General features: G+C 46.4%; 1 protein-coding gene across 1 annotated transcript in view; it reads left to right on the top strand.

Annotated features, from left to right (window-relative positions):
- Window positions 1–341: 341 nt before the first annotated feature.
- GRIN2B (glutamate ionotropic receptor NMDA type subunit 2B) overlaps window positions 342–27,399 on the top strand; it is a 168,235-nt gene continuing 141,177 nt past the window's right edge. The window contains exon 1 of the mRNA XM_075498943.1: window positions 342–752. Within this exon, the coding sequence (XP_075355058.1) occupies window positions 342–752 (411 nt within the window). The remainder of the gene's footprint in view (window positions 753–27,399) is intronic.

Genomic DNA, 27,399 nt, shown 5'->3' with positions numbered 1-27,399 from the left:
CTCTATCACTTTTGACTTGGGTATCAGAGTGACATGGGACCTGAGAGATGACATGATCCCATCTTCTGCTGACAGCTGTTCTCTGAAGGGACTCCAAGCTCTGAAGTAGAGGCTGGACTGGTCTGACCCCCCCGACTTTAACAGACCCCTGAATGTAGCCAAAGGGCTGGGCATCAGGCAAGAAGGACTGGTGGGAGGAGGGCTAGTGGCTGAGGAATATCAATGGATCTGCCTTGAAGGCTGTGTGCATGACTGACTTGTCAATTAATCACTTTCCCTTTCTCTTATTTTCCCCCTTTCCTTTTTTTTCTTTCCTCGCTCAGGGAGTGTAAGAGCCGAAGATGAGGCCCAGGGTGGAGTGCTACTCTCCGAGGTTTTGGCTGGTGCTGGCAGTCCTCGCGACAACAGGGAGCGGGGCCCATGCCCAGAAAAGCCACCCGAGCATTGGCATTGCGGTCATCCTGGTGGGGACCTCAGACGAAGTGGCCATCAAAGATGCCCACGAGAAAGATGACTTCCACCACCTCTCAGTGGTGCCTCGGGTGGAGCTGGTGGCCATGAATGAGACAGATCCCAAGAGCATCATCACCCGCATCTGTGACCTCATGTCAGACCGGAAGATCCAAGGGGTGGTATTTGCTGATGACACAGACCAGGAAGCCATTGCCCAGATCCTGGACTTCATCTCTGCCCAGACCCTCACTCCCATCCTGGGCATCCATGGAGGCTCCTCTATGATCATGGCAGATAAGGTAAATTTGAGCTTCCTTCTATCATAGACCTGCAGATCGAAACTTAAAACAGAAAGAAATATCGTGTTCTGTGATCCTCAGGTGTAGTCTCATGGGGCCGAAGGGTTGGGGGATTAGAGAGTCTCCGATTCAAAGAGAGATTAAAAGAGCTAACTGTGTGTAGCACCGCTGAGAAGAGCCTATTAATCATGTGGAATTATCTGCAACAGAGAAAAACGGAGGAGGGAAAGGAGCAGGTAGAAGAGAGCTGCAAAAGAATCAGCCTTTTTCTTCTTCCTTAGGAAGGGTAAAGAGCCCCTGACAATTGTGATTTTTTTTTTTTTAAGGTTTTATTTTTGCCAGTGTTTTACCTTAGAAGAGCCAAGGATGCTAGGTTGGGTTTTTCCTGCATGCAGCTGGAGGACGTTGTGGTATTTTCAGGGACATTTAATACAGCTCTTACATCTTAATTGGAAAATAATTGAATCTTTAATAAAGCTATCCTCTCTCAGAAGTGTTCATTAGCTCCTGAAGTTAAATAGGTGTTAGCTAAAGCAACTAACCAGTCTGAACAGGTTCAGCTAAGTCCTTCTTTTTTCCACTGCACTACTTTATTCCTTCATATCACTGACATTTCGCTGTTTTCCCAGGCCCCAGACAGTCTTCTGGGGAATTACTACACAAACAAGCCTTCCCACCACTGCTTATGAACAGGGCAAGGTGCAGAGAGAGCAGCATCTTTGGCCAGCCGATAACTATCAGCCTAGGGGAGCCTCCATGGGGTGCGGCTGGACCTGATACAAGTCTTCCCCCTGGGAGGAACAGGGGATGCAGCAATGCATGCCTGAGTGTGCATTTGGCCAGCCGGTGTGGCTGCTGTGGGCCAGTGGGAATATCTGAGACAAGTGGGCTGCCCTTTTCCTTGCAGTCACAGTGCCAGGCAGAGTTGGGGCCAGCCCCTTTATTGAGAAGACCCTCGTAACCGCACTTCGTGCATCGCAAAGAAGTAAACAGGGACACAGGCCGACAGCCTTTTTATTTTACAGGTCATTCTTAAGCGAATCTGAGACATTTAACTAGGCAGAATCGTGTCTAACCGAATGAAGGGGGAGAAGTAAGCTGGCTGCTGTGGCAGCTTTTCCTCAGAAAGAGATCCAGTGGGCTGAGAAATCCAGGCACTTTCTGTTTTATTTACCTTGTAAATAAATAATCCAGTGCAGGTTAATGTAGGTGAGTAGATGGGAATAAATTGATGACAAATTATTTTCTCACTTTTTGACCAACGGTTCGGTTGCCAAATAACAGACAGTTAATATGCAGTGTTATTTTCTCATATCAGCCTTTGAACTAAAGTAGACATTGAATAAAATAATCACAGGCATTTTTTTCTCTCTCTACTTGAATAGTTGCACACGTGATAAAGACATTCTGCCCCATTCCACCCACAGTGAAGCTTTTCTGTCTTGGAGGACAGTCAGGCAGCAATGCTGCATCTCAATGCTCTCCTGCCTGCTGCATTGCACGGTTATCGATGTTTGTGTAAAACAGGTCTGAAGCATTACTTGAGAGCTGCATTTCACACTTATGGTGGCATTTTACATTCTCTTTGAACAAGCGTAAGTGTTACTGATGCCAGACCTCCTAAGCACTGGGAAAAGGTCCTTGTGACTTTGAACGTGGTAGGCCAAATTCTGATTTCAGATTCCCGCAGTGTAAATCCAGCATAGCCCCATTGCTTTTGGCAGGATTAGATCAGATTTACGCTGCTGCAATTCAAGGAGGAATTTGGCCTATTGAACTTTGCAAAGATTTTTCTTTCTACCTATCTCTAGTCTCTCCTTGGGAAGGCAGCATCTCCCACGACTGCCCTGTGTACCCCACTGGCTCGCTTCTAAAGAGTGTTCTGGCGGGCATGCAGCCCACGGGGAGCTCAAAGGTGGAAGCCTTATGAATGGAGACCTCTGTTTTATCAAACTCCCTTTTTTTTTTTTGTAGTTTTGCAGGCAGGAGAAGCAGGTTACGTACAAAGATCTGCAGTTTTAGGAAAGGCCAAGATTACTTTTAAACATAAATTGAAAAGGGCTGACCTTTACAGCTTCTGATTCACAGGTGTGTAATCTTTAATGGATAATATTTATTTGATGAATTGAATTAAAATATGGTAGAGAGTAAATACATTGATATTCTACTAAAAATACTGAAGTCAGCTTGGTAAGTACTTAAACAATCTATTTTTCACAGAGGTCCTTGACAGAGGCTTTGCTTTTAGTGACTCTTAGTCATGTTCTTTGCAGATGAGTTGCGTGGCTGCGGTTTGATCCTGCAAGCATGGATTACTTCTTTCAGCATCCCCTCAACACCCACAGCAGTCAGCTGTGATTGAACTTGCTCAGCATTTCACAGGTTCAGACCCGCACTTATAGCTTTGTTACGCTCCCTGTGCGTTTGTGATCAGTAGCGCCAATGCAAACCTAAAGAACACTACAAACCACTAACACCTTGGTGTGACAGATAAGCCCCTCTTCTCTGGGGGTTAATGCAAAAACACTCCTCAGTCAAACCACCTTCCCCAGAGTAGCATGTGAAATTCTGTTTCACCTTCAATGAGGGTTTAATAAGCGTGTCTGGGAGGAAATTTGGGTCCGTGTGTAAAAAGGGCTTTGTAATAGACTGTGAAGCTGGTAAATCGAGACACGAAAGGGCAGGCAAAAAAAAAAAAAAAAAGAAAAAGAAAAAAAAGAGCGTTTCAAGCCTGAGTTTTCTTTCTCCCCTGTACATATAGACAGAAATGTTTTATAATGTGCAGCGTAGGCTGGCTTCATCTCAGTTAACATGCATCTGGAAGTTTGCTACCTGCCAGCTGGAGGTCTAGGCATCGTTACCGTCAGTGGGGAAGGAGGTACCACCTGAGGACAATTCACCCCACCCACCTCAGGGTGCAGTGGAATGCCCTCGGGATAGTCCTGTGTCTCCCCACCGATTACTGAAGAAGGCTGTACCCTGACTTGCTTGTGATGCCTCAAGTTAAATGCCATGAATCCTGTCCTAGATGTCACATAGCAGGTGGAGGTATTTTGCTGAAAATGTAACATCTGGATTTCCTGATTGTTTTGTTCAAACTCATGCTCTTTAATATTGCATTTGATTAGATTTTGTAGATAATGTTTATATCTTCTTGTTTTCCCAGTGTTTTGCCTTTTTCCTCTGAAAAATAAGTATAGTCATTTGCATATGTTTTTGCTGTTTCTCTCCTCAGTGCTCATGTCTCTAATCCCACCTGTTTAGCTGTTACAAAGTGTTACATTTAATCTCTGCCTAATTTGGCATCAGAAGAAAATGACCAGATGATCTGTGTGCACACTGCGATCTGGGTTTAGTTCCAGGAAAACGGTGAAGCACAGACACACGATGTGCCTCACTCGAGCTCTGGAGAGACCACTTTTCCGAGGGAGAGTCTTGTCATAGCCAGTTCAGTCCCCTCAGTCTCTGACGGCCGTGCCAGCAGTGATGCCAAACAGCAGGAACTGGAGCAGTCATTTTGTCAGGGCTGGGTGGCCTGGGAGTGATGGCTGAGGGGGTCCAATAGCCCCTGCGTTAGCTCCTCTCAGAGGAGCAAGCCCTGAAGCTGTGGGGCAGGGTAGAAGAGTGGCCGCACTGTTTCAGCCCTACAAGGGAGCACCTGGTCCTTGTTTTGGTGCTGACACCTTGAAAAGGGACTAGGAGCATAGCATCATCTCACCTGGACCCCTGATGAGAAAGGGAATAGCATGGATCACTGATGAACTGTGTTTAATCTGGAATAGATGAGATGGAGAGGAGAGAAATGTGCACCACCACCAATGCTAGGTTCTTGTGATCCAAGAACTCTGCTTGTTGAAGCTCTCTGGTCTCTTCAGTTTGCCTGAAGTTACCACACTGACCTTTCTTTTTATAGCTTTGTGTTGCCTGATCTTAAGCATTAGCTTGCATTGTCCAGAGGACTGCAGTGCACTCGTGACCGGTGAGCATATCTGCTCCCATTCCAGTGTTTAAAATAATGTCTCCTTTCTCCCCAGTTGTTTTGAAAACAGAAATTCAGTCCTATCACAGTGTGGAAATAGCTGACGGATGAGGATGCTCTGTGTTAGGAGACTGATGGTGGAAGGAAACCTTCGAGACTGCAAACGAAGCTTCAGTTCAGATAAGCATACAAACCAATATCTTGTGTTTGCAGATCTGAGACTGGAAGCCTGGGCTGGACTTTTCTTCATTATATTTTCAATGTTACCTGCTACTACTTCTGCCCAGATCTAGGAGGTAAAGGAGCAGTCACAGAAAAAACAATAACAATGTACATTTATAGGTATCTTAAGAGCAGAGGGAATTGTTGTTCAGATTTAGGACACTTACTGTGTTGGAAAAGATTTAGCTTCTTGCCTAAAAAATGACCACACCATTTGGCTGACTGGTCTGTTTCGTAATGATAGACTATTTATTTTTTTAAAATAACAGAAAAAGTCAAGTTGGTGATAATGAAAGCAGAAAAGGTAAGCGCAGAAAATGCCCTGGGTTCTCTTACAGCACAGCTGGTCACCATCATTTCTGGTGGAACTGTCCCTTGCTATTTCTCCACAGTCACATTATTTTGCCAAAGCTTCTTGTCTTGTGCAGCACCCAGGAAAAAAAATACTGGAAAAAGAGGATGATTATGTTTTCCCAGCTGAAAATCATTCTCCTCTGTCTCTGCATCCCTTGCTATTTTCTCCAGGGCTTGCCCACGCAGGGTAGCCATAATAATGGAAATAAAATGGTAGGAAAGAATGATCTATTAAATTGGGCTGTGCCCATAATAAGATCTGTATAAAAGCTGCATGAAACTAACCTGAAATCTAAAACTCGTGATGCTTTCTAGGCCAGATTCTCCTTCCTTTTCTCACACAGCATAGACCTGACTTTTCTGCTATTCCCTGCACTGCATTGCTCTCTTTTCCCCATTCACACCAAAGCTGAAATTTCTCCTCCGCCCTTCCATCCCCACTTCATAAATCCCTGTCCCGTTTCTTTTCTTTTTTCTGTCAAGGTTTCCAAGACATGTTGTCTCTTTCAATGCTGAAGGTTGCTGTGATTGCTCCATGCCTAGGCCATGCTGCTGCAGCAATGGTATTCTTTGGTATTTTGGTGGGGAGCAAGTCCAAGCTCAGACGATAGATGTAAAGCAGCAGGGAAGAAAACTAGCTGCTGGTCAGAGAGGAGCAAAATGATGCTGCAGGTACAGGGAAGCCAAAACTAGTTGGATAAGCTGAGCACCTAGATACACACTGAAACCAGGACAAAGTCAAAGACACTGGGACAGTGCTGCTAAAAGCAGAACATCTGTAATTAAAAGGAAAGCACTTTCACTCTCAGGTTTCCAAAGGTTAAATAATAGAGATGCATGGGGAATGCAAACCTCATTTTTTGGATGTAAATTGGTTTCATTTCCATTAGGGATGACATCTGAAATTTTTAGAGCCCTTGTGTGAAGGAAATTCAGTAAAAAAAAACCAAAAGAAAAAGTTCCCTTTGAATGGATTATATGAACTGAAGTGAAAGAAATTCCAAACAAAATACTGCTTAGAAAGGGGGAAAGAAAAAAGACATATTTTGATCTGCAAACATCGAAAGAGTATGGTTCAATGTTGTTAGAAGATTTCTATCACTTTTTTTTCCTCCAAAGCAAAATTATATGCAGTTCATGGAATTTTACAAAGCATTTTCATTTCTCTGAAACTGCATTTAATGATAGTAACAGTTTAAATGTTTCTTAGGCTAATCTGGTGATCCACAAAGATGAGTTTGATTTAAAAAAAATAAAACAAAAACCCCAGCAGTTTCCCTTCAAGCTTTTAATAATTTTATTGAGGACATGATTAATACACTTCTTTTGCTTTTGGTACTTAGTTTCCTTTTGCTGCCAAGCGAAAGCTCTGTGTAGCTCACAAATAGTGGACTAAGTATTGTGTGTCCTCAAACTACGAGTCTGCTGCAAAAGTTGGGGAGGGAGAAGAAAGGTAGGTCATAGAGATATACAGAATAAAAGCCAGTATTGTATGCCAATGTTGTTTTTCCCTTGAGTATACACATGTAATAACAGGCCAGGTGGAGCCATAATTTATGTTTACATCTGTGTCTAATCTGTCCATACAAAATTAATTTTTTTCATATAAAGAAAGGGAATATAAGTAGTGTATTTCTGTGGCGTTTAATTAACATCTGAGAATTTCCCTAGAACAATTTTTATTACTTTACAAATAAATTACAGCACTTAAAATCCCTCAGATATTAGGAAACCTGGAAATGAACTTTTAAGAGCTTTAACCCCTCCCCAGGGCCATTAAATCCTTCAATGTTAACTCTCATTTTCTAAACAAGAGGTCAAGTACTCTTGTCAATATTATTTCAATGAAAAAAAAAGACTTTTCAAAGAAATGTATTGTTTATTTTATTAAATATCCTATTAAAATAATCTGCTTTTTTAATTTTTAACATTTCCCTCTACTTTATCTCCCATTTTCTTGGGAGGAACTCCGTTTCAAGGCCTTCACTTTTTTGGGTGTATTGTTTTCAAGAGTCCCAAGAAAAAAAATATGGAGTTTGATTTTTTTTTTTTTGGTCACTTAAAAAAAAAAAAGCAACAAGAAATCCCCTTTAAAAAAAAAAAAATCTTATGGAAATGTAACTTTCCTTGAAATATCCCCATCACTTTTTCCCCCTAATAATTTCTACCGGATGCACTTCATATCTGCCCTGAGCCTTGGAAATGCAGAGCCTTGCACACCGGAAGCCTGAAGGCACCGTTTTTGCTTGAGCATCACAGGGGGAGGGGAAAACCTGGAGGGACCCTGATGAGGGTCACGCCCTGTCAAGGTGCCCTGGGGAGCTTTTGGGCAGTGGTAGGGCAGGGGCAGGGGTAGGATGCAGAAAGAGAAGCCTATGTGGAGGCGTGGATGCCTTCCCTCAGCAGAAGTTGTCCCAGACAACAAACGCCAAGCAAAACTGAAGTCTGATTCCTTTACATCAGCCTTTTGTAGCTATTTATAAGCTGCTTTATTTTGGGTCATAGAATTCTTCTTCCAGGAGTACTGAGTGTTAGTTTTCTTCTGTTGTTATAGTGATGTTTTCTTTCTAGTGACAGAAGACCTTTCCTTCCCTAGCTCTGAACGCAACCACTGCAATCTACCTGAGGGAAAGTAAAGCTGAATTAACCTCTTTCCTACTAATGTTCAAATGCGATGTTGCCATTGTCTGCCTGGAAATAGAAGTATTGAAATATCTGTGAGGAAAAGGTTGATTTCCACCCAGCTTGGACCTGGCAAGTAATGGGGCTTTTGTGAAAAAGTTCATTCTTGCTAGATTTCTAACCTTGATTTTCACACTGATGATGTTTAGGTAGATCTCCAAACCTGTGAGCACCTATCTAAAGAAAATCTGGGAGCTTGATGAGATCTGACCCATAGTTATTTATAATCATTACTATAACCCCTTTCTTCAGAACAAAAAAACCAACACAAAAGTATTAAATCAATTTGTGCCATCCCCAGCTGGACAAGGAGATTAGTTTCTTCATTCTGGAGCAGGCAGTCCTTTATTACAACCCCAAGCGGTTACTTGTCTCACAAAATCTAAATTAATTACACTCAAATTTGTCCCTACCCTAAACTGGCCTCAAAATGAAATTGAAAACATGGAGTGTGAAATTGCCCGATGCTGCTGCTTTAGATCTGCGTGTCATTCCCCAGTAACCGCGGGACAGAGAGAAACAATTCTTTCCAGGGAATCTCTTATTTTCTTTGCCTTTTATTTGCTTCATCAACCAAGATCAGAGGGGATGGATTATGAAGGTGTTGTGGTTTAACCCCAGCCGGCAACTAAGCCCCACGCAGCCGCTCGCTCACTCCCCCCCGGTGGGATGGGGGAGAGAATCAGAAAAGTAAAAGTGAGAAAACTCATGGGGTGGGATAAAGACAGTTTAATAGGTAAAGGAAAAGCTGCACACGCAAGCAAAGCAAAGCAAGGAATTCATTCACTGCTTCCCACGGGCAGGCAGGTGTCCAGCCATCTCCAGGAAAGCAGGGCTCCATCACGCTAATGGTTACTTGGGAAGACAAACGCCGTCACTCCAAGTGTCCCCCCTTCCTTCTTCTTCCCCAGCTTTATATACTGAGCATGATGTCATGTGGTATGGAATAGCCCTTTGGTCAGCTGGGGTCAGCTGTCCCAGCTGTGTCCCCTCCCAAATTCTTGCGCACCCCCAGTCTCTTGCTGGCGGCATGGTGTGAGAAGCAGAAAAGGCCTTGACTCTGTGTAAGCACTGGTCAGCAGTAACGAAAACATCCCTGTGTTATCAACACGGTTGTCAGCACAAATCCGAAACATAGCCCCATACTAGCTACTATAAGGAAGATTGACTCTATCCCAGCCAAAACCAGTACAGAAAGAAGTTAAGGGAATTATATATACACAGGCTGGAAAAAAACAGGGTACAGAAAAAGATATAATTGCAGTCTGTGACTCTGTTAAGGGTCTGGAGGAACTGATATATGAAGAAAGACTGAAACAGCTATATGTGCGTATTGCAGATTGGCTGAACAATGAGTCAGGATATGATTTATATACGCAGTGAATAGAAGTAGACTAAGATTAGAGAAAATAATGCTTGGTGTAGCTGCCAGAAGTAGAAGTAGGAGTGACAGGATAAAGTTGAGAAAAGATATTATATGATATATTATGATATGTGGAATGATAATATTAAATGATATATATGTGTATTAAGAAAAAAGTTCAGACACTCAGTTTTCTTAGGATGTGCTCTAGTCTCCTGAGGGAAGAGCATGGAAACCACGTGGCTTCAGCTGTTATCAACCAGGACTGAACTAAGTGCTGGAGAATGTGTTATAGAGCTAGAGTGGAGGAGAAAGAGGATGTACAAGGTGAGAGACAGGAAAACTTCTCCTGAATCTAGGATTGTGGAGAAAAAAAAAAAGGGGGCGGGGGAAGAGAGGGTTTGATTGAAGTAAGTTCTGAGAGTGACTGGAAAAAAAAATACCCTAAAGACTCTGTCGAGGCAATTTTTCTCTGTGCTTCGGCAATAGCTTCTAGCTGTGTATTTATGAGGTTCCTGATAATAACAATAAATGTATGTTTCAGAGGAAAGGGGGAAGAAGGAATGAAGGAGATGGAGACTCTAAAGCCGGCCAGGAAAAAAGCAAAAAAGGCAGGCACACACAGTGAGGAGGACTGATCTACAGGGTGCCAGCAGAATCAAGCAGGTCTGGTAGACCAGAGTCCTCACTGCAGTTCTCTCTAAAACACGACTTTAAGACAGTTGCTCAACTTCGGTCTACAGCAATTTGCCCTTTGCAAGAAGACTGTAACAATGTTTTTGTAAATTACTTTGAGCTCTACAAAAGGCAAAGGCTACCTAATTGCTAGGGAGCAATTAATGGATTTTTCTAGCCGAAGTAAATACAATGCTTGATATGAAAATCTGGACTCCAGGAGGAGAAGCTGTAACCCCCATTAGAGGTGGTTGAATAGCTGCGGCATGCAGGAGAGCTTATTGTATGCAGGGCTGATAGTACCGTCTATTGTAAGCTTGCCCAGCATTCCCCATTATAAGGTCCTCTTGGGGGTTTCCTGTAACTTTGCCAGACTATGACTGTTTGAGCAAAGTTTCCTATGCCAGGTGTATGCCTCAAGCTGATTGATTTATTTCGCTATTTATTTGGAAAATAAAACAGCTCTCTGAAAATGTGGCACACGAAGATACGTGATTTACCCATGTTGCAGGTGCTGGCATGTTTTCCTCCAGTGGTCCTCAGAGCAAGGGCCCAGGTCTGGAGACGGTGTCTTGCAGGGGAGGACTATTAACCAGAAATGTGCTTTTGCTACCACTGCATAGATTGCCCCAAGTTTGGCCTTGTTATAAACGTGAGAAACTGCATAATACACCGCAGAGTCTTTTTAGATGTTTGCCACGTATCTCTCAAAGAGATCTTGTCCTTGCAAGCGGTGCTTCAAAACTGCACTTGGACCTGGGGGCTGCACAGGTCATGCTGGGGCCAGGGCTCTTCTGTGGGGTCCCAGTGGGATCCAGCCGGGAGAAATGCACTGTGCAGCAGGGGATCTGGGCTGGAGCATGGGTGAGGTGGGGGCACAGAAGGCACGATGAGCCAGCGTGGCGGAGGAGCATCTGGAAGAGATCCTGAAAGGAGGAGAGGGGGCCGGGGGCTGGAAAAAGGTAGGAAGCAGGAGATGGGGAATAGGAAAAGGCGGAGGGGGAGAGGAAAGAGGAGACTTGCCTGCCCAGGTGATGCTGCCTGGCTTCCCACGGGAGCAGGAGCTGGGGAGCGGGGGTGGCAGAACCACTGAGCGAACAGGACATGGGGTGTGAAACGGGTGGAAAGCTGTCGGGTGGAAACTGGGTGAGGAGAGTAGGCCTGGGCTGAGGCAGGGCACAGGGCAGTGGGACCGGGCAGCAATGCTTTCCCTGTGAGCGCTGCCTCCCCCTCCGGTCGGACAGAAATATTCCCTCCCTGCTCTGCGCTGAGCCACGGAGGGAGTCAGAAATGGCTCCCTGGGGTGGGACGGGGACACTGGCATCAGTCCTGCCCCCTGGGGAAAGGCCAGCGCGTCTCCCAGAGCGTGCCTGGGGCTGGCTCGGCTGTGCTCCCCTTAGCCAGCATGCCCTGTGCCGGGGCCCCAGGCCTGGTGGGGACAGCGAAAAGCTCCTGGGAGGAGGGGGCGAGCCCCCCGCAGCTTCCCCCGTCTGCCATCTGCCTGGCTCGGGGCCAGCGCGGCCACCGCCAAGCCTCTGCACTGGCAAGGACAGACAGGAGCCGTTGGGAGGATGCTCTGTGATGGAGCTGCTGGCTCCTCCAGGTGTGCGCTCCTGCGGCGTCGTGCTTTGTCCCAGCTCCTGCTTGGGCAGCCGCTTTGCTGCTCGCTTTCTGCAGAGGCAGAGCTGCGTCCTTAACCCTGGCTTGCTGCAGCAGTACGGAGGTGCGGGCTGAAGAGGCACACAGCATAGCCCTGCCGCGGGGCTGGGCAGCGTGGCCACCGGGCTGCCAGCCTTGCTGGGTCTTGACTCCTGCTCCACACCTGCCGCCCTTCCCCTCCTCTCGCTTCTCCCGCTTCCCTTCGTCTCACCCTCTCCTGTCTGTCACTCTACCCATTTCTTAATTATTGTTTGCACTGTGCTTTGAAAATGCAGTGTGCGGTATAAATGTTAAGTGTTTTTATTATTATTATTATTTCTCCTTTTTCATTTGCATCCCTCACCCTCTCTTCTCTCGCTATTGTGGCTTCCAGAGAGAACGTGTGGGCTTACATTATTTATAGCTGTGTGAGAGTAATTACAGAAATGATTTAATTACTCAGTTAATACCGTTCTCCACATCACCAGCTTGACAAGCTGGTGATCCTCTAACCGCAGCCGAACACAATCTAGCGTTGTCTATACCGCGTCACGGACGAGTGGGTAAGGGGAGGCGAAGCTTGGGGAAAGGTTTGTGACAGCCTTGCGCGTTGCTGGTTACTCCCCTCGGGCTAAGGGACGAGGCTGCTGAGCCCATGGGGACCTGGCCGGGGGTGCTGCTGCCTCAGCTGGGCCAGAGCTGCCCGTGAGGACGTGGTGGGCGGTGAGGGTTTGTGGCTCCCAGCTGAGGGGGCCTCCCTCCAGCGCAAACCTACTTGAGCTGAAGTTTCACTGTTTGGTGTGTTGCATTAGCCAGCTCTTCACATTTATCAAAGGTCAGAGATCTGGGAGGGATTTATTGTCTTAACTTCTATTTAAGCCTACCAAATCATAGGGTTCACACACCCTGCATGGGGCTGAGTGCGAGCTAAAATTACTAATGCCAGAAATGTTCTTCCTTGCAAGTGGCTGCATGTAGCTCTGACCCTCTTGAAATAAATGTTTTCCCTCCGAAGGGAATGGCCTTTTGCTGAGACTCCCCCCATTGGAAATACAGTGTTTCCATCACTTCCAGTTCACGAAGGCTTGTGGGGAGCAGGGAATCTCCCGTTGCTGGTGCAGTACGGAAGGAGGTTGAGAGAGGAGAGTACGTGCTTTCCTTCAGGGGATGCACTGAGCCGATGGTTACCAATACCTTCTAGTTATCTACTAGAGATAGTACCCCCCCCAAACCATCTAGTGAGTTCAGGAGAAATGTAAGGAAGATGATCCTCTTCTGAAGGTACTGTAGATACAGAGGAGGGGGTCAATGGATTCTTAACAAAGGAGACAGTCGCTCGGGAAGTGGAGAGAGAGGCTCTTGTTGGATAATGGTGCGTTTGTCACATAACGGTGTATGGAGAGAGCATCTCTCAGAAGTGCCTGCCGTCCGTGTCTCCAAGTTGCCTGGCTCCGTTTGGGCTTCTTCACGGCCCGGGCTGTGGGCCAGGCTCAGCCTGTTCCTCGGCGCGGCAGGGCTGGGTGGGCGGCGGGAGGGTTGGGAACAGGTGGCATCGGGGCTGGTGGAGTGGAGCGCCTTTTCCACGCGGCACTGCCTGCCAAGCTGCCGGGCGCAGGACACCTGGTATCTGGATGGGCTCTGCCCACCTCCCAGGAAGCGATGGCAATCGAAGAAGTAGGCTAAAATGTTTTGAGTGTGAACAGTGACTATAGGTGCCTTTTTTTTTTCCGACATCCAACGTGAGACTGGTTAAGGCAGCCCAAAATTGAAAAAATGCTGGGCATCTCTGCCTTCTGAAAGTTGGGCCTTTCATGTTGTATCTCTGACTGGACACTCAGAGTCCCTCATCACTTTTGCAAATCCCCACTAGAGGATTTTCTCCCCCTCTCCCCCCACATCTGGCACGCTTGAAAGTGAATTTTATGACCTGACATTGGAACAGCTTGTTGAGAAGACAGAGTGCGTGGAAGGGTGATGGAACAAGTAATTTTGTCAGCTCCCAAATGAATGAATCCCGTTTTCAGTGGATTTACATCTCATAGTGAATTGACTCTTTAACTGAATCATATACTAAGACTGTAATGGGAGCTCAGCCCTTAGTAGACACCAGAGAGTCCACAGAGGAGAGAACCTGAGCTGGGTGAAGAGATTTCAGAAGAGCTGAACTCATCCTTCCACCAGTGGTGAGGACTGGGGCCATTAAAAGGATCTCATTTCTCCACCCACTCCCCTATTTCAAGTAGAAGTTGTCCAGTCCAAATAAGTGGGTGCACCCATAGCAGCTTCCATTTTTCAGGAGCTGGCTACACCTCCTCCCTACAATAATCCCGTTTCCCCAAAGTGTCCTATTGTTTTTCTCCCAGTCTCTGCTGTGTCTTTTATACCCACTGGCTCGGCAAAAGAGAGATGGGTGCCCCGGGGGTGTGTGTACAGGGGCTGCCAGTACAGGCATGCTGCCAGGTCAGGATGAAGTTTATTTGCTTGCCCAGTGAGCCTTTGACTGTGAGCAGGTGAATCATACACACTGCTGTGGGGCCAGACAAAGGCTTTGGGACTGTGTGCTGTTGTGGGCTGTATTTTGTACAGCACTGTAAGAATTGAATTCTCCTTGAGTCCTCTGCCCCTTTGTCACATCAGGTGGAAATTGGCCAGCAGGTTCAAGAGTTACTGGGAAGCCTGACTCATGTATGCACACACCCCCCCCCCCCCAGGTTTGCAAGAGCCTAATTTCCTAAAGAAAACAAGCTAAAAATGCACGCAGAAGGTGGGCAAAGACCTGCGTCGGAGTGTCTCGGGAGCTGTGATTTCTGCACAAGTGACCCATGCACAGTGTGTCCCAAACACGCTTGCAGTGTGCTCGCCCTCCCTGCCACGCGCTCCCACGGTGACTCACTCTGATTCACCCCAGCGCGGCCCTGCTCTGTGATTCGCATAGACGAGCATGTAATGTGAGCAGCGCTGTCTCTTGGGGCTGGGCATTTGGTTCACACTTGTGCTCGGCGCACATGTGTGCGCTCTGTGACTCACGCTACCGCACCGCGGTGGCTTGGATCGCAGCAGCAAATGAGACATAGTCATGAACAGGCACTTGCTCGGTGTCGTGTGCTCCTACCGGTTAGCTTTTGAAGGAGAACGTGGTGCAAGGCTTGGGGATTTTAATATTTCTGTCCAAAAACAGACCTCTTGAGAAAAGAAATTAGCCTGATGACAGCAGCAGTAATTGGATTATTCCATTAGTATCCTCTGTGGAAGAGGAGGGCACGTGCCTTTAGCTATATTTTCAATGCAGAGACTTAAAAATTGCACTTAAAATGTGAATTGCACCTTGGTTTTCTTCATAACTGACAAGCAGACATCTGTTTTCTGTCCCACTTTTTTCTGCCTTTAGGCTGGCTGAGCTTTCTGTCTAGCCTTATTCTTAGCCTTGTGGCAAGGCTACAGCAAACTGTGGTGGTTTGGGTTCCTCAAGTGGCATTGAAGGAGATCAGGGCATGATCTAACCAGTGGGTGCCTTGGGTGGGCTGAGGAGGAGCCAGTCGGAAGGTGAAAGTAAGGGAGTATTTATCCCTTGATCTAGAGGAACGGGTGTGCTGAAAGGGCTGAACCCCTGGGAAGGGAAGAGATGAGAAGATCTGAAAGGCGTAATGAGATGAAATGTGGGGCAGAGAAGTGCACAGCAAACTTTGGACATGTCTCTGAGCAGTGAGTCCTCCTTGGCTTTATGGGTTAATCTCCTGGAGTTGCAGTCTGAACACTGAAATAGTTTATAATGGGACTGACAAAGTTTTGGAGTATGTGCATGCCTGCAGGAGACAGCACTGTTGAGGTGGAAGGAGATAGGGTGGAACTGGACAGAGGATGAACCAGCCAGCCTTCTATTTCTGCTAGTTTTGATCATCTGACAGACTCCCCAAACTCATGTGGCCTCCCTCTCTTTTGTTTTAAAAGTCTCTGATTTTCTTTTGGTAAACTTTTGCTTATTTGGAATCTGCCAGGTGGGTTTTGCTGGGCTTTGGGCACATCCAAATGTTTGATACAACCATTACCTGGCCAGAGATGTAATTTCTTTTTGCTAGTCAGTTGGTTCCTTAGTTTAGAGTCACTTTGTGCTCCATTAATTAGGCCTTCACGCAAAATGTTTAATGCCAAAGCGTGCTCGCCTGCAGATGGTGGAACAGCTTCATTTAGGGAATGGCTGGAGACCTCACCGGGCTGCGCCGTTCCTCGTGCCCATGGTCCATTCTGCCCCAATGAGCCATGCTGCCGTTCACCTTCGCTGTCTCCGTGTCCTGGCATGAGGCCACAGGGCTCATCTTTGCCAGGGCTTGTCCCAGCCGTTCTCTCTGTCTGATCCCTCTGCCCTTGCCTGAGCTCCCTTGGAAGATTTTATGTGCACATGCAGATTTTAAGTTTCATCTGCTTAATTGTTATAAACTGAAGCTGTGGCTGGCAGCTTTCTTGCCAGAGGCAAAACGGGCTAGCAAAAACGTGCTGTGATACTGGCCACTGGGAGGAGAAACGGTGTGAGTGGTATTTGTTTCCTGCTGTGCTTAGGGCCACATTTCTGTCCAACAGTGTTGCTCACTGGCCACTGTACCGGTCCAGCAGTGTGTTGCTCTATGTCTTGAGACATGCCTGTAATAATACTCAGTAATATACAGTACAAGCTGTGGGGAAGCATTTTGTGCTTCCAGAGTGCCAGTAGCCAGCCAGCAGCTCCTGCCGTGCTGCTGCTATAAAATACACAAATCTCTTGAATCATACATTGATGGCTTTTTTGTTTAGTAGTAGAGGAATGAGTTTAGTTTTTCCATTTCCTCCTCTCCTGGTATAGTCTAGACTGCAATGCTAGGAAAAGGATTTTCTTGCTTGGCATGTTCGGGTTTCTGTGGCAAGGGAGAGTGGTTTTGTATGGGAACGGGTAACAGCATGTGGAAGACGTGTGGCTGTGTCTCTGTGTAACCACGCTCATGCAGAAGCATGTCCTGTCCTCCATGCTGCATGCATCCCTGCTATCAAGGAATCCTTTTGGCCAAATGTTTTGCTGCCGTTTGATGAATAAATTGGATAGGGAAATGAGCTGACATGAGTAGGTTAGACATGAGGTGACAAGGATCTTGTTGTGACTATCAATTTATCTCTTTGCCCTTAGGAATCTGTAGGGGATGGTCCTCTGGGAACTCATCCCCTGGGATTTGTTCCTTCAGTTACAAGGAGGGAACCTCCAGAGGATAAAGTCATATTCTGATATTCCTTCCTTGCCACTCATCTGGCCTTATTATTCTTCGTACTGGTCCACCTCCATGTGCTAGCACCCTTTGAGGGGTAGCCCCTGCAGAACGGGTGGGATTTCTCGTGGGGGCTGAGAAAAGATGGCAGAACTGTGCCAGGGGCAAGAAAAGGATGAGAAGACCTGCTGAATGGGGATGTTCGACAAGAGGCAGAAGTGCGGAGGAAGGGCTTAGGGTACTCCAAGAGTGAGGGTGGAAGGAGGCGAGGATGTGGGAAGAGGAGGTTTGACATGATGTTCAGAGTAATTCATAGACTAAAGCAGGCAGAAAGGTCTCAGGGTGAGATCAGATAATTAATTAACAACTGCAGGGATGCATCTTCCTCTCTCAGCCAGCAATACGTGCATTGTGTGACTTCTAGTGAGCGTATCTCTCCTGCTGCTTCTCTCGCGTACCCCATGGCCAGATGCACTCAGCGGCCCTCAGCTCTCTTGCAAACATCCCATATGTGCCTTCTCAAGGCCGTGGACCAGAGGCTGGAGCTGCTGGTGGCTACTATCACCCTGTATCCTGTTGCCATCTCCTTGGTGACATGTGATGCCACCCTGCACTGTCCTCATGTGGTTTGCCATGCGTTCCCAGTTTCTGCCTTGTCCTGGGAGGTCTTTGTAGGGGGCTTTAAAGAAAGGAGCGGGGGCTCCAGTTGCCTTTTCTCCCCCTGTTGCCCAGGAGTCAGGATCTGGCCCCACTGCTGGTGAGCACCAGGCTGGGAAGGGAAGGCAGTGCAGCGAGGAAGGAGTGACTCATTCTCCAGAAACAAAGCAAATGCACAAAAATGTGTCTGCACCTAAAGATGGGGAAAAAAAATAGAACTTAAGACTCAAAAGGTTCACTTCAGTTGCCTGAGTACCCCCAGAGGAAAACTCTTTGTTGCCAAATACTTTCCCTTCCACAGCCCCATTATTTTTTTCCCCTTAGTATTTTCCCTTAATGGCTGAATCGTTTAACACCACATACAAAGTCGGATCTGGCCGCTCTGGCGTGATTCTGGGTTGCCATGGCAATGAGGCCTGTCTCTCCAAATTAGGACATTTTTCCTCCTGCCTTTTCTATGCGAGGCTTTCTCTCATCTCTTTTTCTCTTACTCTCCCTTGATGTCTGAAGTGCTGAGCGCTGCCTCCTCTCTCGCACGCTCCCTGAAAGGGATCAGACTTTGCCCGTCTGAATTAATTCCTCTGAAGCCCGTGCCAGCTTGGCGTGCTGGATCTGCGAGGACCAACTTTGCGCTCCTCAACGAACCTGCTGCAGGATCAGGGCGAGGAAGGGTAGGAGAGGTGTAAAGGTGGTGAGGTCAGCGGGGGACACCAGTGTGTGACTGTGATGTGCTTATTCCCTGCCCGGCACATCGTTGCCTCATCTCTGCCTGGGTGCTGCCGGGGCTGTCTGGAGCTGGGTGCTGGGGTGAGAGCTGCTTAGCTTAAAATATATCTTAGGACTAGAAAAGCTAGTGGAACAAACCTGGGGTGAACATAAATGTGCTGGCATGCACAAATCTGCTGGGCAGCCTTGGCTCCCCAAGGTCCCATCCTCTATGGGGCAGGCACCTGCAGCGAGACCGTAGGAGTCATCTGTCTCTTCGGGGTGTTGTGCTGCTGGGCCTTGTCCCCTAGATATGCAGAGCTGTGCCTGGTACGTGTCAGCGCGCTGAAGCAGACAAGTGGCTTTACACCACTTCTGCACTTGTATATTCCCCTTGCTGGCTTGGGATTTGGCGTGAGTCAGACCCACCTCAGTTTATTCTGGCTGCTGACAGACTCCCAGGGCCCCTGTGGCAGCTGGGATTAGTCTGACACAGGGATGCCACCAGCCAAACTGTCTTCCCTGGGCTATGCCTCCGACCCAAGGGAGTAGGAAGAGAAAAGAGTTGGCACAGGCAGCACTAGAAACTCGCAGAAATGGAGGCATGCCCATAGTGGGCAGGTCCGGGTGGCTGAGTAATGTCAGGGGCTGGGAGCAGATCCGCTGTCCCAGAGGAATGTCATCACGACAGTGTGAGGTGATGCGTGGCAGAGCAGTATGGTCCAGCGTTTTCTACCCATCAGGGCAGAAATGAAAAGGTGATGTGATGAGGTTTTCTTGCTCATTATTCCCTGGCCAAGTAGGCTACTACCCCAAGACCAGTTTTTAAGCTTGTGATATATTTTGGGACTTTCATGTATAGCAGAGGGCAGAAAATCAGGGGAGGGCAAAAATAATGGATGATGAATGTTTGGAGTGGAGAAGAAAGTGTAAATTTTGGTTGAGAAGATGATTGGCCTCAAAGCCTGTTCCGTCCTGGCCATGGTATGGCATTGCTGTTTTTCATAAAAGATGCTCTGGAGCTGGGGGCAGTTGGCTGTGAAGTGAAGAGCGTAGCAGAGTGATGTGCCATGGCTGAAGTCCTTGGGCTCAATCCCAGGTGCTCTGCACCTTTGGCTGCCGTGGGACGGCAGTAATGTCCCGCTGGACTGATGGGGTGATCAGGCACACTCCTTTTCTCCAGGAAGCCAAAAGTCTTGATTCTGTTTAATGATGCAGCGTTAAATGAAAAGAGGTGGGTGGGAAAAGAGGTGGGAAAAGACTTATAAATTGGTTTGACGCATAGTGGTAGGGACTTTGCTATACTGTCCCAGTAGACTTAAAGTTGTCCAGTAAATGTTAATTTAGAAACCTTTTTGTAATGATGTGTGAACTGGTTTAGATCAAAAGCTGATTTAGCTCAGTATTCTGCATCCAACAGCAACTGATAGAGGATCAGTTAGTGATACTTCCTCAGAATATTCTCCAAGCATCCTGTGAGTTATGGCTCGGGACTTTCTAAGCTAGTCAGTGTATCTTTGTATTTAGTAGGCTGGATAGGTTTTTCTTCCATACACTTACCCACATGCAAATTCTTGGCATTTGTGAACTCATGCACATTTTTAGCATCCAAGAGACAAGGAGTTTCACCACTTAACTGCTCATGGGGTGAAGAAGTTCTTCTTTGTTGGAAACTTGCCACTTGGCATTCTCGTTTGATATCCCCTCATTCTTTTACTAGAAAAAAGTAGCTAACAGTTATTCCCTCTTCACCTTCTCTATCCAGCGCCTGATCGTAGAAGTCCTTACCATATTCCCCCCTAGCTGTCACTTTTCTGCAGGAGAATTGTAATTTATTTCATTGATTCTCAGGAAGACCTTTCCAGTTGTGTCATCCATCCTCATACCTTTTTTGCCTCTTCTGCATCCTTTTGGGGAGGAATTCAACAGAAACTCTCCAGTGCAAACAAGGAAGATCTGTAGGCTGTGGGTATTACTTGCAGTGTCTAACTGAGCTGGCCCTGGCACAGATACAACATGCCCTGTGCTGTCCCAAGGGACTGTTTTTGGCTCTGCCCTCTGAGATATGGGTAAGAGGTATAGGTGCCCATCGCTGTTTGAAGGGCAGTTACAAAGACGATGGAGCCAAAGTGTTCTTGGTAGTGCCAGACAGTGTAATGAGAGGCCATGGTAGCTCCTTGGACATCAGGAAAAACTTTTTCAGCAAGAGGGTAGTGCAGTGCTGGAACAAGGGCCCTGAGTTCAGCCACAGCTGATCGGATCTAGTGTTGGTGATGGTCTCATTGTGAGGGGATCCTTTAAGGCTGTATCCTGCCAGCATTTCTGTGATGCCATTAAGATGCCCCAGAAGTGATATGTGAGCGTGAGGTGCAGAAACTTTCTAGAATTGCCCTTATGGTACAAAACCTCTTTGTGACTCTTTTTTTCCCTGCAATTTCACTTTATATTGGCATTGATCTATTAAGTTTTTGTCCTTTTGCTGCGTCCCTCTAGCAAGCGCACTGCAAGCTTTTGGGCTGCAATGCTGAACAGGCGGGTGTTTAGCACTCTCTGACCCAGGAGCAGATCCTGTATCCCTGGGAAGCTGCAATGTGCTGAATAGCTGCTGTAGAAGTGCCCTGATGTTACCGTCAGCCTCCTGTCTGTGGCATGCCAGTGCTGCCTGCCCAGCTGCACGGGGACACTCGAGCAGGCCCCTGCTAGCAGAGAGCAAGGTGTGGGGCATGGCTTGGAGCGAGCTTGCTTTGCTAGGCAGAGCAGCAGCTGGGTCACAGGGGGGATGCAGCAGAGGTCTCGTAGAAGCAACTGACACCTGAATCATTGCATGCCTGGGAGAGGGAAAAGCCAATGAAAACAACAATTAAAAAGAACAGAGCAAAGCTCCTAAGACTTCCTGTAATTGCAACAGATGTATCTGAAGCTTCCTCAGGTGATGAGCGGGTTTTGGTGGTGCAAGCTGGAAAGATGGCTGAAAACTTAGATGTGCTGGGATATGGAGGCGGGATGCTTGCCAAACACCAATTCTGCTTCCTAAACTTTCAGTACTTTCTTCTTCTAGTTGTTCCTGAGATATCCTGAAACTTGTCTTTCTTGTAATGCTATTATTTCCGGTGCTTGCCCTGTCCAGAATGCAGAAATAGCTTCAGCAGTTGGAATGTGCAGGAGTTAAAGGCTGAATTTCTAGTCACCTTGTTTTATGTCTGCCCTGACCCTAACTGTTTCTGGTCCCAGCATCTTCATTGTTGTGCTCCTCTCATAGCTTCATGACTTAGAGAATATTAAGATTGAAAATGAATGGGGAACAGGAAAAAGTATCTAGACTTAACAAAATAGCGGTGGGGGGTGTGTATGTTTGGGAGAGGTTACCCTGAAAAGAATTTGTTCTGAAAGGGTATGGGACTTGCAGAATGGAGGGGATTTCAAAGGCTTTGTTTAACATTAATAATGCTACATTATACATGTAAATGCCATTATTAAAGGCTTCTGGGTATTTCAGCAAAAATAATTAGAAGGAAAACTTTGGGGCAACTTGTGTAAATCAAACCAAGAGAATGAGCTGATGGCAAGAATGAATAATTATTCCCTTGCCTCCTACTGCATCCCTGCCTTAATTTCTACTGCATCCTTTCCCCTCGTCTAGAACAAACAAATAGCCCCAGAACAAAACAAGAACAAAACAAGAGCACCCGGTGCCCTGAGCATCATCTGGAAGGAGGGAACTGAAGTTCTCTCTCTGAGTGGCTGGCAGAATTGAGGGAGGGCTAAGGGAAAAGCAACATGACGAAACTCTCAGGCCTCCCTAGAAGTGCAAAGAATTTAAATCAGTGCTTGTAAAATGCAATGATGAATAAGACAGGTAGGTAAAATTCTTGCATGTAATACCCAAGTACTTGAAGTTTTCGCCAGAGGGGAACATTTTCACCCCCTTGCTTTCCTTGAGAAACAATTCCCTTTAAATTGGATTGAAAAATGCAAGATGACTCTTTATGTGTGGATTACTGCTACAGGATGACTGCCAAAACAGTCAACTACAGTGAACAAAATAGGAAATATAATTATTGCTGCAATTTCAGATCACAGAGAAAGAATTGTAGCTGCCTCTAGGAAAAACAGACGTAGCATTTGAAGGAAAAAAATTTTAATTTTCCCAGCCGTGGAGTCCCACAGGAGAGAGCTCATGGGGATGAGGAGAGCTTTCAAAAAATTATGAAGATCAGACTGCAATCCAGTATGCGTGCGCAATATCCACACGCTTCTGAGCAACAGAAAACGTACAGGGACGGCACACTTGGATTCTGCGTGCTGATATAATGCGTGTGTCTCCACTTCCTTGGCAGATCCTTATGGACTCCAGTGAGGCTCTTCACAGGCATGGCAGAAACCGCTATGCAGTCAGCAGTGGGATCAGAGCCCAAAGCAGCTAAATGCTGCTAACCAAAACCGAGGAGAGAACCAGAGCCTTTGGATGGAGATGAAGGGAAAGAATGAAAATTAGAGTCCACTTACAAGTTCCTCTTGCAAAAGCTCATGCTGATCATTTGTCATTTTAACTGCAATCAGTATTTTAAGGGGCATATTCTACTTTGTTCTTTCTTTGGGGACAGGCACTTAAAGTATCTGGAGATTATAGAATGTGAATAGCGTATGAATATACGCTCAGCATTAGTGGTGTATATGAAATGTTTCTAAATGTATAGTAGAGCTGCGTGAAACGTTTTCCAGTGGAACAATTTTCTGCTGGAAAATGTTGATTCTACAGTATTGAAAAGTCCCCTGGGAACGTGTCAGGCCTGTCACAACTGTGGATGGAAATGAGGCAGGTTGGGCGGTCCGCAGAGAGGCCGTGCGGCTCTTCCAGATCCCTCGCCTGCCAGCTGAGTAGATGACAGGCTAAAAAAAAAAAATCTTTTTGTGATGTCCCGAAATGGACTTTTTCAGGTATTTCTCTTTTGTAAATTATGTCAAATATTTGACTTTTCATACATGATAATGGGAGAACTTTTTGCCCTCCAACTACAAACAAAACAGCAATTCTGTTTCCTTGCCAGCTCAAGAAATGCAGCGCAATTACCCACATGTGCCCCTTCAGACAAAATCCACTGCTGTAATGCCCCTCAAGCTGCTCTGGTGCCTTTCTCATCAGCAAAAGCCCAAAACACGCAGGGCCCATCGCTATCGAAACTCTCTCTCGATCCTGGTAGTCTGCAGCCTTTTCGGCCTCATCCCCCCCCCATCACCACCCACTGCATAGATGCTTCCCCATCCTAAGGACATATTTAGGTGCCGGGTATAGGGTGGGATGGGGCAACGGGGAAGAGCTGGCTACCTACAGAAAGCATGGGTGGTGAAAGAGAGTGGCAGAAAAATACTATGTGTAGTTCCCCTGGTGCTTCTTTCTCTGCTGGGAGTCCCCACTTTGGTCTGAGGACTCGTATCCCTTCTTCTGAGGGGCAGTGGCGGCCTGTGGGGCTTGCAGGGGGGAGAGAGGGGAGGAGATGTGGCAGCGGGGATTTGTAAGTGCAGGATGATACAGCCTGTGACAGCGATACTGCGGAGACAGAGGCTGTTTGCTAGGAGCAGTGAGGGGACATTGAGCTGAAGCTGTCAGAGATCTGGGGAAGGCAGATGGGATGGGGGGGCAGGACAGGCAGAGAAGCAAGAGATTTCCACTCTGAGGACACGCGCATGGTATGTTGGAGAGGGGCCGTGCTCAGTGCTGACGTCTTGTGTAACGTCTTATTCTGCTCTGTTCAGTGGGAGCTTGTGTGGGTCCAAGATATCATGTCTGCATACTTGTGTCTGCAAATATATCTTTGGGAGAGTCTAGATAAAAAAAGGATGCTTTTTGACTTTGCTGTGCCATGCTGCTGCCTGGGCCTGGTACATCTAAACCACACCTATGAAAGAGTGATATCCTTTTCCCATATAGGTCTGTGTTCTTCTCTCCAAGTCCTGATGAGTAGCACGGTGGGTAGGAGAGGTGCTTTGCTTGGACTCTGTATGGTGATTGTCCAGGATGCTTAGAATTTTACCTTCTGCAATTGGACTTATCTGCAATTTGACGCATTGTGTGACTTGTGAGCAGGGTGACCTTTGCGGATCTTCTTGGTCATCCTGCAGAGCAATGTCAGTCCAAACTACATTGCTATGGATAATATCCAGGGAATATGGGGGTGCAGAAATGACAGCTCTGTGAGGGGCATGGCTCATAAAATAACAGAGCCAGACGTACTTGTTAAAGGGAGTCCGTTCTGCAGCTGTGAATGGGTGACTGAATCTGCTTCCAGAGTTTGTAATGAGGATGACCAATCATTCACCAATAGCATCTGCTTGTGTTTCTGCATGACCAGAAGCCCTTGGAAAATGGAATGATCACCAGGTCTTTCCAAGAAAGGCTTGGCCATCACCAGAAATGTATTCTAAAACCAGCTGTTCATGGGCAAATCCCGCACGTAAGGGTAGTGTTGATTTGTAATATGCACTTCATTTTGAGCAGCTTTTGACTAGTAATTTCTGAGCTGCCTGAGCAAGCCCTTGCACAGGGGACACGTTCTCTGGGGCTTGTGGGGACATGCCACTTTAAGATGCTTTGGCAGGAGCCAGCTGTAGCCAGCTGTTGTGTTACAGGGACGCTCCCCTTACTCCTGTGGAGCAGCCTGTGAATGGATACTGAATGAAGCTGGCTCCTTGGCTCTGAGCGACTGCTGGAAAGCACATGGCACCAGGAGTAAAATGAGCTAAGGAAACATGCTGAATAGAAGAACACAACAGACAAAAGCCTTGCCAGAGCTGAGTCTCTCTTGAAATGCAGGTGATGCAAGGGACCACTTGCACGGTAACTGACCCTAAACCTGCAAGCAAAATGAAAAGTGTGGGTAGCTCAGGGGATTTCAGCCATATGAGGTTTCATTTGGAATGGGAGCATATAAACGGAGCAATCCTGCAGTCAGTGCAAATTCAACCTGTGGTTTTGAACCAGACTATTAAAAAGAAGACAAAAAACTCGAGAGGGCTTGTGAAAGTGGAAAGGATGAAGACCCCATCTGGTACTTCTGAGAGGTTAAACCAGTCCCTGATAAAAGACTGGATGGTGGTAGGAGGGGACAAAACTCAGTGAGGGTCACTGGAGAGAGAACACGATCACAAGACTTGCCATAGTAAACCTCAGAAGAATACTCTGAATTTCCCGAGGGGAGGAATCACTGAGTCCAGAGAGAGCCTGGATTGGGTGGGGAATCTGATACGCTGCAAAAGGAGAAATCTGCAAAAAGCACTCTGGCCACCTTCCTGCTTCAAAGTCAGCGTCCACCAAGAATGACACAGGGAACTACTGATGTTGCAGCAAACAGCAATAACCAACACAGTGCCGACATTTGAGAAAAGAGTGTAAGAACTGCAGTGTTGTGCTTTACTTTGCAAATGCATTCCCAATATAGTTAAAGAAGATGCCAACATCATCATTAAAACTGGGCAGCTCTTTGTAGCTGCAAAGGACAGTTTTGCAATAGCAGATGATTTTGTTATCAACGACAAAGCAAGTGGGATACTTCTTGAAGTGATATTGCATAGGAGTATGTTAGTCTGATGCCAGAAAAAATGACATTAGCCTTGAAAGAAAAACTAATGGAAGGAAGTTATGAAGTAGGGAAATGCAGGATGTATGGGGGTGAGTTGGTCTTTTGCAGGGAAGTGGCTGAATTAAAAGTACGGCTAAAAGCCCAACAAACTTGAGAAGGAATGATCCATAATACTATCATTGTAAGGTTCAAAATCAGCTAAGCTGAGGTCTCCTCAAGGTGCCATTTGAGGATATTTTCCTGGGGTGAGGGAAGCTGCCTGCCTATAGGGTAGAGTGGTAGGAGCCAAGTCAGCCCATGATTCATGACCCTAGAAAATTCCCTTTTGGTTGTAAGCGGAGATTAGAGTAAATCAAAGAGTTTATTCCTCTGGAAATCATCAGGTGATGAAGTGTGTGAAGGTGGACACATAGGATCTAAAAGAGTAAATAAATGTTTAAAAATAGATCAGTTCCTGCTACTGCGAGGGGAGGAATTCTGATATCAAGGGCATGAACATTTAGATAGTGGAGATTTTGAGCTGCATTAAAACTCCATAAAGCTATTATCAGATGATCTGAGAAACTTTGTGAAGAACCAGTACCAATGTTGTGTAAATGACGTACTTTGAAGATTTGTTAATGCAGGTAGATCACAGTATCGCCAATACTGCCCCACAGACCAGGAAAAAGTACCACGATCTTTGTAAGAAAAATCAGTGCCTCATTTAGTTTCAGCGGCCCTGGTCTTGACAGCACTTCTGTGCAAAGATGTCCAGTGAATACAAGATGAGAGACTGAAGATTATATGAAGGTAATTTAGGGATTTAAAAGGAACTTGAGAGGGGCCAAAGAGGTTTTATCCTGAGCTCAGAAGAGCAGTGATGTTGAAGAGGCTGTCAAAGCTTTTCACACACATACCAAAAATGTAGGCCATGTCAAGTGAAAGAGTTCATAGTACAAGGAAAACTGGCCCCTTGCAGCAAAGTAGCCACTGATCTTTTCTTGCTGCCTGGAAAAAAAAAAAAAAACAAACACAAAAATAAACCAATTCAGTATGTACTTGTCCTAAGCTTATTCTCACTTCCTCGAGTTAACCTTATTAGAAGACACTCCAGCTAAGTAGGTGATCATGCATACCAAATTTGTTTTTTCAGACATGGTACACCTGACTTAGTAACGTCTGACTATAGGCCAGTTTAGTAGGCATGAATTTTAAGTAGTTTGCATGGATTTTGACATGTAACTGCTGGTTTTCTTCATCCATGATTTAACAGATGGGTTGAAAAACTCATTAAAATAATAAAGAACAGAGTGAAAAGGATGGGGGTTATAGTTTGATCTGTATTAAGCTCTTTTAAATCACAGCATGGCATCAACGGAGTGAGAATTGCCTCCTGCAGGCTTTTTGTTCAACAGAAAACTGGAGTCCAGAACTGAGGTCAAAGTCTCTTGGGATTTGTAGTTAGTTATATGAAGGGACAAGTAAGGCAAAACAAAAAGCTCAAAGCATTTGGGGTCTCAGAAGCTTCCTTGCTTCATGAAATGATATTATGCACATACACACTGGAGAAGAAAAGCTAGAGGTG

The sequence above is a fragment of the Mycteria americana genome, chromosome 1 (assembly GCF_035582795.1).
Source record: "Mycteria americana isolate JAX WOST 10 ecotype Jacksonville Zoo and Gardens chromosome 1, USCA_MyAme_1.0, whole genome shotgun sequence".
Classification (NCBI taxonomy): Eukaryota; Metazoa; Chordata; class Aves; order Ciconiiformes; family Ciconiidae; genus Mycteria; species Mycteria americana.
This window is presented reverse-complemented; position numbering and strand designations above follow the sequence as displayed.